General features: G+C 43.3%; 1 protein-coding gene across 4 annotated transcripts in view; it reads left to right on the top strand.

The window, feature by feature from the left end:
- LOC139240573 (vasculin-like) overlaps nucleotides 1-17,356 on the top strand; it is a 134,964-nt gene that overhangs the window by 69,676 nt on the left and 47,932 nt on the right. For all 4 annotated transcript variants that reach the window (XM_070869127.1, XM_070869135.1, XM_070869119.1 and 1 more), the window contains one exon: nucleotides 12,668-12,852. In XM_070869127.1, the coding sequence (XP_070725228.1) occupies nucleotides 12,668-12,852 (185 nt within the window). The remainder of the gene's footprint in view (nucleotides 1-12,667; nucleotides 12,853-17,356) is intronic.

A 17,356-nucleotide genomic window follows, 5' to 3' on the forward strand; every position in this document is an offset into this window, starting at 1 on the left:
GTGATGAACTTCATTTGCCAATTATATGCCTATTCTGCAAGTTTGTTTATTGTCCTCCGGTAATTTGTTGCAGTCATCCTCAGTATTGACTATTCTACCCCCACCTCCCCAATTTGGTGTCACCCACAAATTTAGAAATTGTATTTTTGATTCCAAAGTCTAAATCATTCATGTAAATTGTGAACAGTGGTTGCAGCACTGATTCTTGTGGAACACCACTACCCACCTTCTGCCACTGTGAATAGCTACCCTCTGTCTTGAAGCCAGCTAGCTATCCATTCTGTTACTTGTCCCCTAACTCCGCATTCTCTGACCTTATTCATTAGTCTATTATGGGGTACCTTATCGAAGGCATTTTGAAAATCTAGATAAATTACATCTACTGCATTACTATTGTCTTCTCTCTCTGTTACCTCTTCAAAAAATTCAATGAGGTTGGTCAAGCAAGACTTTCCCTTTTGAAATCCATACTGACTATTCATCATTATATTTTTGGTATTGAGATGCTCTTCTATTTTCTCCACTAGTAGGAATTCCATTATTTTTCCCACCACCGATGTTAAGCTGACTCTGTAATTTCCTGGACATATTCTATCCCCCTTCTTAAATAGAGCTATTTGCCAATCCTCTGGCACTACACCTTTTTCTAAAAAATTGTTAAATATGTGTCGTAATGCCCCTGCTTTCTCTTCCCAAGATTCTTTTAAAATGTGTAGATGCAATCCAGGAGTTTTATTGAGTTTGATTAGTTTATTTAATATACACCCTCTCTTTATTTGAAATGCACTTATCTCATTACTAATCTCATCATCCAATGTCTTGTCCACCTGTTCTATTTCCCTGCTAAATACTGAAGCGAAATAATTATTTAATATTTCTGCCATCTTTCTATTGTAACCTGTGGTATATTCCTGACTATCCCTTACAGGCCCTATTCCCAGCCCAACCTTTTTTTATTGATGTACCTGTAAAATATTTTACTATTTTGTTTTATGTTCCTTGATAATTTAATTTCATAGTTCCTCTTTGCCTTCCTAGTTGTTTTTCTGACTTCTCTCCTAATGTATTCTCCCTTATCATGTTGTCTATGAACTTAATGTATGTCTGTTTCCTTACCCTCAACTGTTCCCTTATGGCTTTATTTATTCCATGGAGTCTCATTAGTGTTTAGTTTATTCTTTACTTTTTGCAGAATATATTGTTCCTGCACTCTGTTGAACCGTTTTAAATGTTTTCCCATTGCTGTTCTACATCGTTTTTTGCCAATACTGTTGCCCATTTTAATTGCCCAAGTTGTATTCTCAGCTCCTCAAAATCAGCTTTTCTCCAATCTATTACCCTGGTTCTTATTATACTTCTGTCCTGAATTATCATCTTAAAGCATATTATATTATGGTCACTATTGCCGAGATGTTCCACTACTTGTACATAATTTTCCAAACTCCCCTAGATTCAGGAATTGTGCCTATGTATTGGAGAATTGCAAATGTTTTATTATTTGAGAAGGTGAAAAAAAAACAGATAACCAAAGACCTGTGAGTTTACAATCAATTATGGGGAAGTTACTGGAATCTGTCGGAGACAGAGTGACTGAACAAGTATGAGCTGCTCAAAGAAAATCAGCATGAATTTGTGAATATTAGGTCATAACTGAGGTTTTTTTGATGGAGTTACTGACATGTTAGGAAGGGGAGTATCTATGGCTGTTGTTTATATGGACTTTGTCAGAAGGCATTTGATAAGATTTCGCACAAGGGATCATCAAAAATGAAACTGCACGAATTGGAGATAACCTTGTGACTTGACTATTCCAATGCTCTCCTGGCCGGCCTCCAATCTTCCACCCTACCTAAAGTTGAGTTCATCCAAAACTCTGCTGCGCATATCCTAGCTCACATTAAGTCCCATTAACTCAACCCCCCTGTGCTCGCAGACCTTGGCTCCCAGTCCGGCAACACCTCAATTTATTAAAAAAAAAAATTCTCATCCTGGTTTTCAAATCATTCATGGTCTTGCCCTTCCCTATCTCTCTCTAACCTCCTCCAGCCTTACAACCGTCCAAGAACTCTGCGCTCCACCAATTCTGGCCTCTTGCGCATCCCTGATTTTTTCGCTCCACCATTGGTGGCTTTGCCTTCAGCTACCTAGGCCCTACTCTCTGGAATTCCCTCCCTAAACCCCTCTGCCATTCTACCTCTCTCTTTAAGACACTCCTTAAAACCTACCTCTTTGACCAAGATTAACTATCCTAATATATCTTTGTGGCTCAGTGCCAAATCTTGTTTCATAATGCTCCTGTGAAGAGCCTTGGACATTTTACTATGTTAAAGGTGCTATATAAATGCAAGTTGTTGTTGGCAATTGGTTGGGAGGTAGAAGACAGAGTATGGAACCTTCTTCGATTGGCAGGATGTAACGAGCAATGTTCCCTCTAAGCTGTGTGGCTGCATAGCTCTTTACCGGTCCCGTGCAGCCAAAGACCGGCTCTTTCAATGTTGAGTTTTGCGCATGCGCGAAACAGTGAATGGGCTTTATGGGGCAACACACCCAAAATAAAATTGGGGGAACATCGGTCACAAGTGGTGGTACCTACTTGGACCTCAGCTTTTTGCCATATATATTAATTACTTGCAGGAAGGAATAGAGAGATGTATATCAAAATTTGCAGATGATGCTAATTTTGGAAGCATAGTAAATTGTGTAGATGGAAGCAGGAAGCTACAAAGGGCGTTAGACAGATTAAATGAGTGGGCAAAAACTATGACTGATGAAGTGTGAGGTCATCCACTTTGGATCGCAATAATTTCTTAATGATCAACTAAGAACTGTGGAGGAGCAAAGGCATTTGGGTGTCCCAAGTACACAAATCACTAAATGCTGGTGCACAGGTACTAAAAATACTCAAAAAAGGCTAATTGGATTGTTGGCCCTTATCTTAAGGAGTTGGAATACAGAAGTGAGGAAGTGATCCTTCATTTGTACAGATACTTGGTCAAGCCCCATCTGGAATACTGCAAAGGTGCAAAGAGACCTGGGTGTCATGGTACATCAGTCATTGAAGGTTGGCATGCAGGTGCAGCAGGCGGTTAAGAAAGCAAATGGCATGTTGGCCTTCATAGCAAGGGGATTTGAGTACAGGGGCAGGGAGGTGTTGCTACAGTTGTACAGGGCATTGGTGAGGCCACACCTGGAGTATTGTGTACAGTTTTGGTCTCCTAACTTGAGGAAGGACATTCTTGCTATTGAGGGAGTGCAGCGAAGGTTCACCAGACTGATTCCCGGGATGGCGGGACTGACCTATCAAGAAAGACTGGATCAACTGGGCTTGTATTCACTGGAGTTCAGAAGAATGAGAGGGGACCTCATAGAAACATATAAAATTCTGACGGGGTTAGACAGGTTAGATGCAGGAAGAATGTTCCCAATGTTGGGGAAGTCCAGAACCAGGGGTCACAGTCTAAGGATAAGGGGTAAGCCATTTAGGACCGAGATGCGGAGGAACTTCTTCACCCAGAGAGTGGTGAACCTGTGGAATTCTCTACCACAGAAAGTTGTTGAGGCCAATTCACTAAATATATTCAAAAAGGAGTTAGATGAGGTCCTTACTGCTAGGGGGATCAAGGGGTATGGCGAGAAAGCAGGAATGGGGTACTGAAGTTGAATGTTCAGCCATGAACTCATTGAATGGCGGTGCAGGCTAGAAGGGCCGAATGGCCTACTCCTGCACCTATTTTCTATGTTTCTATGTTTCTATTTAGTTTTGGGCGCAGTATCTCAGGGAAGTTATATTGGCCTTGGAGGGGCCACAATGCACATTCACCAGAATGATAGTGGAGCTTAAAGGGTTAAATTATGAGGCCAGGTTTCGTAAACTTGCGTTGCATAGCCTTAAGTTTAGAAGATTGAGGAGGGTGACCTTTATTGAGGTGTTTAAATTGATTGAGGTGTTTAAACTGATCAAGGGATTTGATAGGGGAGATAGAATGAAACTATTCCTTGGGTGGGGGGTGGATAATAAAATTAGAGCTCGGGCATTTAGGAGTGATATTAGGAAGCATTTTTTCACACAAAGGATGATGGAAATCTGACACTTTCTTCACAAAGCTGTGAATGCAGGGTGAATTCAAATTTTCAAGACTTGAGATCGATAGACTTTTGTTACGTACTGGTGTCAAGTATAGAATGGAATCCTAGAAATTTACGGCACAGAAGGCCGCTATTCGCCGCATTGTGCCCGTGCCGACCGAAAAAGAGCTATCCAGCCTGTTCCCATTTTCCAGCTCTTGGTCCGTAGCCCTGTAGGTTACGACATTTCATGGGGATATCCAAGTATTTTTTAAATGTGCTGAGCATTTCCGCCTCTACCACCCTTTCAGGCAATGAGTTCCAGACCCCCATCACCCTCTGGGTGGAAAAAGTTCTCCAAGTGCCTTCTGACCCTTCTACCAATTACTTTAAATCTGGTTATTGACCTTTCTGCTCGCGGAAATAGGTCTTTCCTATCCACTCTAGCTAAGCCCCTCATAATTTTATATACCTAAATTAAGTCTCCCCTCAGCCTCCTGTTCCAAAGAAAACAACCCCAGCCTATCCAATCTTCATTGCTGAAATTCTCCAGTGCTGTCAACATTCTCATAAATCTCCTCTGTACCCTCTCTAGTGCAATCACATCTTTATGCAGTACTTCAACTGTCACCTGACGAGTGTTTTATATAGTTCTCGCATATCCTCCCTGCTTTTACATTCTATGCTTCGGTTAATAAAGGCAAGTATCCTGTATGCCTTTTTAACCACCTTATCTACCTGTCCTGCTTCCTTCAGGGATCTGTAGACATTCACTCCAAGATCCCTCTGTTCCTCTACACTTCTCTGTCCCACTACTTATTGTGTATTCCCTTGCCTTGTTAGCCCTCCCCAAATGCATTACCTCCTATTTCTCCATATTGAATGCCATTTGCCACCTTTCTGCTCATCTGACCAGTGCATTGATATCTTCCTGCAGTCTGCAGCTTTCTTTCTCACTATTGACCACACTGGCAATTTTTGTATCATCTGCAAACTACTTAATTTTGCCCCCAACATTGAAGTCTAAATCATTGCTTTTCTGACCTTTCTCCTTCTGCCCCCCCCCTCCCCCCTCCCCCCTCCCCCCTTTCCCTTGCACTCTGCAGCTGAGCCACTCATCATGCTGTGGACTTGGCTCTGGCTGTACGCCCCAGAGGAACCATCGCCCTTACCAGTATTCAGAACAGAATACCGGTTAGAGTGTGAGATGCAGTCGGGACTCCTGCACTGTCTCCCTGGTCCTCCTTGTCTATCTAGCAGTCTCTCTGCCTACAAACTCTTAAGCTTCGGGTTGACCACCTTCCGAAACGTGCTATCCACGAAGCTCTCAGCCTTGCGGATACACTGTAGTGATGCCAGCCGCTGCTCAAGCTCCCAAAACCTGGAGCTCAAGCTCCTCTGGCCGATGACTTCCAGCTTGTCCAGGACGTGGGAAGTATCCTGGACTTCCCACATGGCACAGATTGTGCATTTGACGGGACTGGGGTGCCTTGCCATACATCAATTTAATAGACGACTAACTAAACTTTAGTTTAACCCACTGACTTAAATTAGAGAGAAAAAAGCCAAAAATGTACTTGTGTTTAACAAGAACCACAGAGATCAACACAAAGGGCTCAGTTTTCCCCAATGCCGTTTTTTGGTGTATTTCAAGAGTTACACCCACTTTTTTTGGACCCCACTACAAAAAAACCCATAAATTTCCCCTTTCTAATTTTTGAAATTGGCACCGCGCAGCCTTTCCTTTAGCTTCCGGGGGTGGAGCCAAATGTCTGTGCATGTGCGGGAAAAAAATGATGTTATTTATGTGACTGCTATGGGCTCCTATGCCCAGTATATCTCCCGATCTGCATTCAGCCATTTTTAAAGAGCCAGTTGTGTATGAGAACTTTAATTCTGAGTGGTGTGTGAGAACTTTAAAATCAGAGCTGCAATATGCAACGTGGCTCAAGGACCAAGAATTTCACTCATGACTAAGTTACTCTAATTGAGGCCAGATGGCATGAAATGGACACCAGCAGAGGGCAAATAAGTTTCACCAAAAGAAATTAACAAACGCTGGAACCAACTTTCACAAGATTACTGTGCAGTGGTGACCATCCCGAGGTCCGGAGGCCAGTGCATAAAGAAGTGGCAGGACCTTGGTTAAGCAGTTAGTGTAAGTAATATTTTCATTTATTCACGAATTGCAATTGTAAATGTGACCATCTGTATATGTCCCACCCAGCGGAAAGACACCCTCTCTAAAAAGTTATATTTTCATCTTTGCAGAGGAAGGTGGCACACAACAAAAGAGAGAGAACGTGAACCGGAGGAGGCCCAGCAAATCTGCACCCACTGACACCCTTGGAAGAGAGGGTCGCTGCTTTGATGGGTCTTGCCTGGAGAAGAGCAATCACCACTGCACAAGCTGGGCCCACACTCGAGGGAGAGGGTAAGTCCTGCATATTCCACAGTCTGGCTTTGCGAAATATTAAGTAATGCATGGGCTCGCCATGCTTCGGTTCATGGGGATGTCTCCATCAGCTACGCTTCAATTGATGCAATGTGCGATCATTCATTAAGGTCTTTCAAATGAGTCTGCTGTCTGCGTTGTGTGAGCCTACTCATGCCACCCTGCCCCCTCCTCTGCTGATAACCATTTGTCTGTTGTGTTATATTTTGAAGAACTTGAGGCCAACCCTGACTAGGCTGAAGCCGATGCAGAAGATTCAGATGTGGATGAGCCTGAAGAGGAGAACATCTTCCAGACCAAGAGCATGGGTGGAAGGGGCAGGGGGAGGATGAAACCCCCACTGTTGTACTCACTTTGGAGGCGGTGCAGGTGCCGTCCATTGAGGTGCCAGGCCCTTTCCTGAGTGGTACGAGTGGGACATTTCATGGTTTCACACAGTCTTGATGCTGCAGGTTCCAGTGCGGTGCAGCAAACCACATCCAGGGCCCCACTGTCCGAGGCTGCAGGTCCCAGTGGGATGCAGTGAGCCACACCCAGGGTGAGGAGAAGAAGAAGGAGAGCTTGACAGCGCTCTCCTGAGGTGCAGGATCTAACAGATGTGGTTCAGAGGATGGCAATGACTGGGGAGAGGATTGACCTTACGCGATCACTCCTGGACACCATCAGTGGGGTGGGTGATGAGGTATCGTGACTGTCAGGAAAAGTAACAATACTCTTGTGAGAATTGGGAACACTGTCCAGGCACATTAGGAATGGAATGTCGCAGGTAGCTGATACACTGGGTACATGAGTGAGGGAATGTCGGAGGTAACTGCTGCAATAATGGAACACGCCCAGACCCCGCGGTTGTTGATGGGAATCAACTGCCACTCCCACTCCAATGCCCAGACCAACCTCTGAAGAGGCCCAGCCAGGCCTTCCACATTACTGCTTGCCCATGCCCATCAAGAAATGCGCAGTACCCGAGATGCTCGAAAGAATAAGCTTGATACCAACCCGAGAAAAGCTGCGCCACCGCTTGCGGACAGGGGTGGAGTCACCAAGCCCAAGCGTAGCAGGCGGTTTTACAGTACGGTGGAGGAGAGATGGATGCAGCCTTTCTTTGCTGCTGTTGTTAATATTGTTACTGTTGTAACTTCTCAAATTAGAAGATTTTTGTAAGTGGTGTAACTTTACAAGTTTTAAAGTTTGTAAGTGAATACTTTAAAGTTTGATACAAGAATATTTTTATTTAAGTTAAGTATAGACAATTGTTACACTTTTGAATAAAATATATTTTAAGTTATAACTGAATCATTTCCATTATTTGTTCCATTAAGACATCACAACATTAAGGAACAGGTCCAAACAGTAAACATGGTCCATTTGGAATAGTTGCCACTAAGCCTTCAGGCATCAAAGCGTTCATGGATGAGCTGATGGAGCAAGGCTCGAGCAATCATATTAAACATAGAAACATAGAAAATAGGTGCAGGAGCAGGCCATTCGGCCCTTCGAGCCTGCACCACCATTCAATATGATCATAGCTGATCATTCAACCTCACCCCAGCCTTCTCTCCATACCCCCTGATCCCTTGAGCTGTAAGGGCCACATCTAACTCCTTTTTGAATATGTCCAACGAACTGGACTCAACAACTTTCTGTGGCAGAGAATTAAAGAGGAGTGGAGAATGCGGGAGAAGGGGCACGATGGCCCGCCGTCATGCTCCGGGTTTTGGTAGTTGCATGGCGTCCTCATTGTCCTCCTCCTCGTCATCTGCATCATCCTCCTCATCATCAGCCACTCTCGCCTCCAGTGGGTCTTCTACTGCCAGCTGCTGCTGCCTCATGATGGCTAAGTTATGCGGCATGTAGCAGACAACAGTGAACTGACCGACAATCTCGGGCGTATTGCAAGTAGCCACCGGGATGGTCCAGGCATTGGAAACGCTGCTTCAAGATGCCAATGGTCCTCTCTATTATGCTGCACGTCGCAATGTGCGACATGTTGTATTCCCAGTCAGCTTCTGTCCGGGTTATGTGTAGAGGCATCATGAGCCAGGTGACGAGGCCGTACCCTTTGTCCCCCAGCAGCCAGCTCTGCCCTTCTGGCTGCTGCTGAAACATGGCAGATATATCGCTCTCGCGTAGGATGAACGCATCATGGGTGCTCCCAGGCTATCAAGCATCAACTGCCATGATGCGATGCATGTCGTCACAGACAAGCTGCACGTTCACGGAGTGAAAGCCTTTTCTGTTCCTGTACATCTCTGAATCCTCCAAAGGTAACCGCAAGGCGATGTGGGTACAGTCAATGCAGCCTGTACCTTTTGGGAAGCCAGCAATCCTGGAGAAGCCCACAGCCCTGCCATGCATTGCCTGGGCGGTCATGGGGAACTTTATGTAGTCATTCTTCCAGGCATATAGTGCAGCAGTCACCTGCCGAATGCAAATATATGTTGCATGTTGAGAAATGGTGCACACGTCCCCAGTTGTGGCCTGGAATGATCCAGATGCATAAAATGAAAGTACAGCTGTAATCTTGGCTTCAACTGACAAAGCAGTCCTCCGGATGCTTCTAGGTTGCAGGTCCGCTTTTATTAACTCACAGATCTCGGTTACAACTTCTTTGCGGAAATGCAGCCTTCTCACACAGTCTGCATCGTGCAGGTATGAACGCCTGCCTCAATATACCCGATGTGAGTTCGGCCTCCTGCTCATCATCCTACGTACTCCTCAGGTGATGATGCCTAATCATTCTTTTCCTCCGCAGCACCATCATGCAGAAGGCTTGCACGAGGTAGGCATTGTCAATATTGCCCCCATAATTTAATTGTAGCTTTGCAAGAGGCTCATAACAGCAGGACAAAGCACTCATACCTTCTTTCCTCTCTCTCTCTCTCTCTCTCTCTCTCTCTCTCTCTCCCCAAGGTGCACGCCCTAGTATGGACCACACCCTGATATGCACAATAGGCTTGCTTAGAATGGGAAACTAGGCATTCGATGAAGACATTGAATGTAATTCTTTAATTTTTGATGTTTTTCAAAGTACCACCTCACCACTGAACGTCTCTACACCGGGCTTGAGGGTTGGCGCGTCAGACGGCAGAATTGCTCCCTCGCCCGAACCCCACCCCCAACCCGGGCTTCTTTTGAAGCTGCTGTATAACCTAAGGGTTCTCATCCCATATATAAGTGGCTGGCAGTTCATTTCTGCTTCCACTCCACCACACCCTCTGGGCTTCTTTTGAACCCGAGCCCCTGTGTCTGGGCGAGGGAGCGATTCTCCCGGCCGACACTCTAGCCTGGGGAGGAGACGTTCAATGGTGGCGTTGTACTTTGAAAAAAATTAAAGAATTGCATTAGACTTTCATTTTCTCCCTTATAACTTTGAAACAATTAATATTTATGATGCATATTCTTTGCCTTCTTGACTGCCACCAAAACTTCGACGATAAACAATGGTGTCTTTCTGCGTCGATTTTTTTACTGTGCGCTGGTTTTTCTTCAGTGCCCAGAAGGTTTTTTGGGAGTGGTCACATACGCCGTCCTAAGAAAAATGTAAGTTGATCAAACTTGCTGAAATCTGAAAAACTGGTGCAGACATCAGGTTACGCCCCCTATGACGCAAAAAAATATAACCTAAAAAAAGCGTACTTCACTGAATTACGCTGGCGCAGAAACTTTGGAGAAACTTAGAGATTTTTATTTACTCCATAAAAAAAAACGGTGCACGCCAAAAATCCGCCACAGATAATTGGGGAAAATTGAGCCCTACATAGAAACTATATCTTGGATACATAGGAGTCCTCCTTTTGATTTGGATTTGAGAAACCACCTTCCTCCTCTCCGCTGATTCCTACTATCATCAAATTCTTCCACTTGCTTGCGATTTATCCAGCTCTATGCTCAAAGTAAAATGGAGAAAAAGCAGGTAAAATGGAGTTGTCATATTCTAATGGCATGGTGGAAGAGGTGCAAAGGGCTGCGTGGCATACTCCTATATATTTCTATTCATCCCATTTTAATATTTTGTATACTTTGATGAGGTCCCACTGTCGTTTCCCCCCCCCCCCCCCCCCCATTCACTGAAGTTTGAGCTTCTTTCACCCATGGTTCATCCTATTTACACTTGGAATCAGTTTTTATGTCAATCTCTGTACCTCCCCAATGCATGTACTTGTTTTTTGCAACATGGTACTAAATTGAACACAGTACTCTTGTAATCTGACATTTCAAAGCCTTGGTATAACTTCTATAATCCTGGTCTGACTGCATATCCCAGCATTCTAATATCTTTAATAGTTTCACTATATTGTACAGATATTTACTGTGATGAATTTATGATTACATCTAGATCCCTTTTTGAGTTTCTCAGTGCTAATTCTTTCAAATCTATTCATTATATACTTTTTTCACCAATGTGCTGTGCTTTATATTTTTATTTACCGGAAAAGGCAACATAATGGTTATATGTTACTGGACTAGTAATCCAGAGACATGAATTCAAATTCCATCACGGCAACTGGGGAATTTAAATTCAGTTAATTAAATAAATCTTGAATGAATAAAAGCTAGTACCAGTAATGATGACCAAATAACTACCAGATTGTCCTAAATACACATCTGGTTTACTAATGTCCTTTTAGGAAAGTAAATTTGCCAACGATATGTTACTCTCTACCCACAATAATGGATTGACTCCTAATTGTCCTCTGAAAAGGCAAAGCAAGACAAGAAGGTGGCTCATCACCATCTTCTCGAGGGCAATTATGGATGGGCATTAACTGCTGGTCTTGCCAGCAACGCCCGTGTGAATAAAAAATAATTGCATTTATATTTCACTTGCCATTTTCTCTCCATTTATATACTGCATAAATCTTTTTCTGCGTTTACTGCCTCTCCTGCTCTCATTTTTGTTGTAAGCACGTGTGATAAACTTGCATTTGGTTTCAGTTTCTAGGCATTGGCTTAGAAACAGCCCTTTCGGACTCCAGTCATCACATTCTCTCATCTGACATTCTCTCTCTAGGAGTATTCCTTGTTTCTTCAACCAAATTCTATCCAGTCCCATCTTTTACCTTGGATTCATGTGGCTCAGTATTGCACCATGGCCAGTACTCAAGTGTTTTAATGATTGTGTTGTTGGGATCAGCATGCTGGATGAAAAGATGCTGGCTCGCCTCTTCTCCTCCTTGCTCCACAGTATATTAAATCCAAGCTTTGTGTTTCCCAATCACTAATTCCTGATTTTTTTTTTTCTTGAGGATTTGAGTATAGGAGCAGGGAGGTCTTGCTGCAGTTGTACATGGCCTTGATGAGACCACATTCTTGCTATTGAGGGAGTGCAGCGAAGGTTCACCAGATGGGATGGCAGGACTGACATATGAAGAAAGACTGGATCGACTAGGCTTACATTCACTGGAATTTAGAAGAATGAGCTGGGATCTCATAGAAACATATATAAAATTCTGATGGGATTGGACAGGTTAGATGCAGGAAGAATGTTCCCGATGTTGGGGAAGTCCAGAACCAGGGGTCACAGTCTAAGGATAAGGGTTAAGCCATCTCGGACCGAGATGAGGAGAAACTTTTTCACCCAGAGAATTGTGAACCTATGGAATTCTCTACCACAAAGTTGTTGAGTCCAGCTTGTTGGATATATTCAAAAGGGAGTTAGATGTGGCCCTTACGGCTAAAGGGATCAGGGGTATGGAGAAAAGGCAGGAGTGGGGTACTGAAGTTGCATGATCATATTGAATGGTGGTGCAGGCTGGAAGGGCCGAATGGCCTTCTCCTGCAGCTATTTTCTACGTTGATATGAATCTTGATCGCGAACCGTGGTCCTTTGCTTTTGATATTGCTATGCTATCAGCCAGTGTACAGTGGATTAAAGAAATCTCATCTCTTGCTATCTGCCATGTTATTCAATTTTCACAGCTGCCATTGCTTTCAACTCCTACCTCAGCTCTCTTTCCCCCCCCCCCCCTCCCCCCGCCCCCATCTCACTTCAAGAACAGTGCAAACAAAACTTTTTTTTCACCTTCAATCATACTGATGGGGGTTTTTTTTTGCAAACCTTACGATTTGAGCAATCAGTAGCAGCTTTGATAACTACCGTCATCTGTTCAGATTCACGTTTACATATATATTTTTTCTATGATGTAGAAAATCCTCCAAATCCAAAATCTAGAACGTCCAAAATGCTGGTCATTAAGAAGGTCCTCAAAGAAGAACCAATACTACCAGGATACCCTCTGACAGGGGGATCTCATCCCCAGCCTGCGAAGAATGGGACAGGACCCAGTGTATATAAGGGATTGGTTCCCAAGACTGCTGGCCCTCCAGCAAAGGTAAGTTGAGACATCACTTCTATCGACAATAACAATCCTAGTTTAATTTGTGGTGTGGAAAATTTCTAACTACCATTCCATTTCTTTTCAATGTATGTATCCATTTCCTCTTCAGACATGAACGTTTAGCATTCTAGCCTCTTCTCTCATCATCCATTTAAGTGTAGCCTGGTTCAGATGCCAATAGAGGTTGGAGTTCAAAACTCCAGTTTTGTGCTTTTTAAATGTGTAGGTAACTTTTAAGACAGCATATTGCTAAATGTCTAGATTAAAGCAGTACTCTATTTTGAGATTATTTGCAAAAGCATTCATCTAGTACTTTGCATGACAGTTTTTCACTGACTTTTTTGGTTTTAATTGTCAAGATTTAAAAATCCTAAATATCTTCTACCAAGTAAATTACTAATAATAATGCCATGCTAAATATTACTTAATATTTGTAATCCTGTGTTTGACTTCACTACTCCAGTTTTGTATGTGTCTGCATCTAAAGCTTTGTACATTACTTTAGAAGGACTTGGGGCGGGGCGGGAAGGTGAACCTAAAGAGGAGTAGAAAAAATTACTGGCTTGCCACCAGACTCTTCGTATAACCTTCACGTCCTCCCTAAAGTGTGGTGGGGCAGAATTGGACACAATACTCCAGCTGGGGCCGAACAAGTGTTTTATATAGGTTTAGCATAACTTCCTGGCTTTTGTACTTTATGCCTCTATAAAGACCAGGATCCCATATGCTTTATTAACCTCTCCTGCCACCTTCAAAGATTTGTGTATAAGCACCCCAAGGTCCCTTGCACCCCCTTTAAAATTGTACCAGAACAGAGAAGGTTAAAAGGAGATTTTAGAGGTGTTCAAAATCATGAATGGGTTTGATGGAGTAAATTAGGTGAAATTGTTTCCAGTGGCAGAAGGGTCAGTAACCGGACATAGTTTTAAGGTGATTGGCAAAAGAACCAGAGGCCACATGAGGAAAGATTTTTTTTTTAGTGTGCTGTTGTGATCTGGAATGCACTGTTTGAAACAGTGGTGTAACTTTCAAAAGGGAATTGGATAAATACATGAAGGGGAAAACATTTTCAGAGCTGTGGGGAAAGAGCAGAGGTATGTGAAAGTTGGATAGCTCTACCAAATAGCCGTCATAGACACGATAGGCTGAATGGCTTCCTTCTGTGCTGTATCAATCTACGATTTAAGAATCATAGAATGGTTACAGCACAGAAGAAGGCCATTTGGCCCATTGAGTCCGTGCAGGCTCTATGCAAGAGAACCTCAGCTAGTCCCACTCCCTTGCCCTTTACCCTTACATAGCTCTGCAAATTTCTTTCTTTCAGGTTTGAAAGCCACGATTGAATCTGTCTCCACCACCCTTTTAGGCAATGCATTTCCAGACCCTAATCACTTGCTGCGTTTAAAGATAAAAGTTTTTCCTCTTGACGCCTTCATTCCTTCTGCCAATCACCTTAAATCTGTGTCCTCTGTTTCTTGACCTTTCTGTCAATGGGAACAGTTTCTCTCTATGTACTCTGTCCAGATACCTCATGATTTTGAACACGTCTATCAAATCTCCCCTCAACCTTCTCTGCTACATATATTCAATGAACTCTACAGCTCTCTGAGGCAGAGAATTCCACAGATTTACGACCTTCAGAGAAGAAATTCCTCCTCATCTCAGTTCTAAATGGGCGACCACTTATTCTTAAACTATGCCCCCTAGTTCTAGATTCCCCCATGAGTGGAAACATCCTCTCTGCGTCTACCTTGTCGAGCCCCCTGAGTATCTTGTATGTTTCAATAAGATCATCTCTCATTCTTATAAACTCCAATGAGTATGGACCCAACCTACTCAACCTTTCTTCATATGTCAACCCCCCCATCTCAGGAATCAACCTAGTGAACCTTCTCTGAACTGTCTCCAATGCAAGTATATCCCTCCTTTAAAAAAGATCAAAGCTGTATGCAGTACTCTAGGTGTGGTCTCACCAATACCCTGAACAGTTGTAGCAGGACTTCCCTGCTTTTATACTCCACCCACCTTGCAATAAAGGCCAACTTTGAAATTTGCCTTCCTGCTTACTTGCTGTACCTGCATACTAACTTTTTGTGTTTCATGCACAAGGATCCCAGGTCCCTCTACTACAGCATTTTGTAATCTATTTAAATAATTATTGCTTGTTTATTTTTCCTGTCAAAGTGGATAACCTCACACTTTCCCACATTATACTCCATCTGCCAAATGTTTGCCCACTCACTTAGTTTGTCTATATCCCTTTGCAGATTTTTTGTGTCCTCCTCACAATTTGCTTCCCCACCCATCTTTGTATCATCAGCAAACTTGGCTACATTACACTCAGTCCCTTCATCCGAATCATTATGTAGATTGTAAATAGTTGAGGCCCTAGCACTGATTCCTGTGGCACCCCACTAGTGACTGTTTGCCAACCGGATGTTGACCCATTCTGTTAATCAACTAATTCTCTATCCATGCTAATATATTACACCCTACCTTGTGAGCTATTATCTTGTGCAGTAACCTTTTACCTGGCACCTTATCCAATCCCTTCTGGAAATCCAAATACACCACATCCACTGGTTGCCCTTTAACCACCATGCTTGTTACATCCTCATAAAGAACTCTAGCAAATTTGTCAAACATGATTTCCCTTTTATAAAACCATGCTGACTCTGCTTGACTGTATTATGATTTTCTAAATGTCCTGCTGCTACTTCCTTAATAATGGACTCCAGCATTTTCCCAATGGCCGATGTTACGCTAACTGGTCTATAGTTTCCTGCTTTCTGTCTCCCTCCTTTCTTAAATAGGGGCGTTAGATTTGCGGTTTTCCCATCAGCTGGGGCCTCTTTTGGCAGATGGAATACAATGTCGGAAAGTGTGAGGTCATCCACCTTGGGGGGGGAAAAAAAACAGTAAAAGGGAATATTATTTGAATGGGGAGAAATTACAACATGCTGCGGTGCAGAGGGACCTGGGGGTCCTTGTGCGCGAATCCCAAAAAGTTAGTTTGCAGGTGCAGCAGGTAATCAGGAAGGCGAATGGAATGTTGGCCTTCATTGCGAGAGGGATGGAGTACAAAAGCAGGGAGGTCCTGCTGCAACTGTTTAGGGTATTGGTGAGGCCCCGCACCTGGAGTACTGCGTGCAGTTTTGGTCACCTTACTTAAGGATGGATATACTAGCTTTGGAGGGGGTACAGAGACGATTCACTAGGCTGATTCCGGAGATGAGGGGGTTACCTTATGATAGATTGAGTAGACTGGGTCTTTATTCGTTGGAGTTCAGAAGGATGAGGGGTGACCTTATAGAAACAGTTAAAATAATGAAAGGGATAGACAAGATGGAGGCAGAGAGGTTGTTTCCACTGGTCGGGGAGACTAGAACTAGGGGGCACAGCCTCAAAATACGGGGGAGCCAATTTAAAACCGAGTTGAGAAGGAATTTCTTCTCCCAGAGGGTTGTGAATCTGTGGAATTCTCTGCCCAAGGAAGCAGTTGAGGCTAGCTCATTGAATGTATTCAAGTCACAGATAGATAGATTTTTAATCAATAAGGGAATAAAGGGTTATGGGGAGCGGGCGGGTAAGTGGAGCGGAGTCCATGGCCAGATCAGCCATGATCTTATTGAATGGCGGAGCGGGCTCAAGGGGCTAGATGGCCTACTCCTGTTCCTAATTCTTATGTTCTTATGTTCTTATGTTCTCCAGAATCCATGGAATTTTGGTAGATTACAACCAATGCATCCAATATCTCTGCAGCCACCTCTTTTAAGACCCTAGGATGCAGGCCATCAGGTCCAGGCGACTTGTCCATCTTTAGTCCGATTAGTTTGCCTAGTACTTTTTCTCTGGTGATTGTTTAAGTTCCCCCCTCCCAATAGCCCCTTGATTATCAATTATTGGGATACTTTTAGTGTCTTCTACTGTGAAGACCAGTACAAAATATTTGTTCCGAGTCTCTGCCATTTCCCTGTTTCGCATTATTAATTCCCCAGTCTCATCCTCGAAGGAACCAACGTTTACTTTAGCTGCTCTCTTCCTTTTTTATATAAGTGTAGAAGCTCTTACTATCTATTTTTATATTTCTTGCAAGTTTACTCTCGTAATCCATCTTCTCTCTTATTTTAGTTATCCTTTGCTGGTTTTAAAAATTTCCCAATCCTCTGGTCTCCCACTAATCTTGGCAACATTGTATGCCATTGTTTTCAATTTGCTACCATCTTTTACTTCTTTAGTTAGCCACGGATGGTTCTCCCTTCTCAAAGTCTTTCCTTCTCACTGGAATATATCTTTACTGAGAGTTATGAAATATATCCTTTAATGTCTGCCACTGCTTATCAACCCTCTTACATTTCAATCTATTTTCCCAGTTCACTTTAGCCAACTCTGCCTTCATACCTTTGTGATCGCCTTTATTTAAGATCAGGACACACGTTTGAGACCCAACTTTCTGACCTTCCAACTGAATTTGAAATTCAACCATGCTATGATTGCT

The sequence above is a fragment of the Pristiophorus japonicus genome, chromosome 2, assembly GCF_044704955.1.
Source record: "Pristiophorus japonicus isolate sPriJap1 chromosome 2, sPriJap1.hap1, whole genome shotgun sequence".
NCBI lineage: Eukaryota > Metazoa > Chordata > Chondrichthyes > Pristiophoridae > Pristiophorus > Pristiophorus japonicus.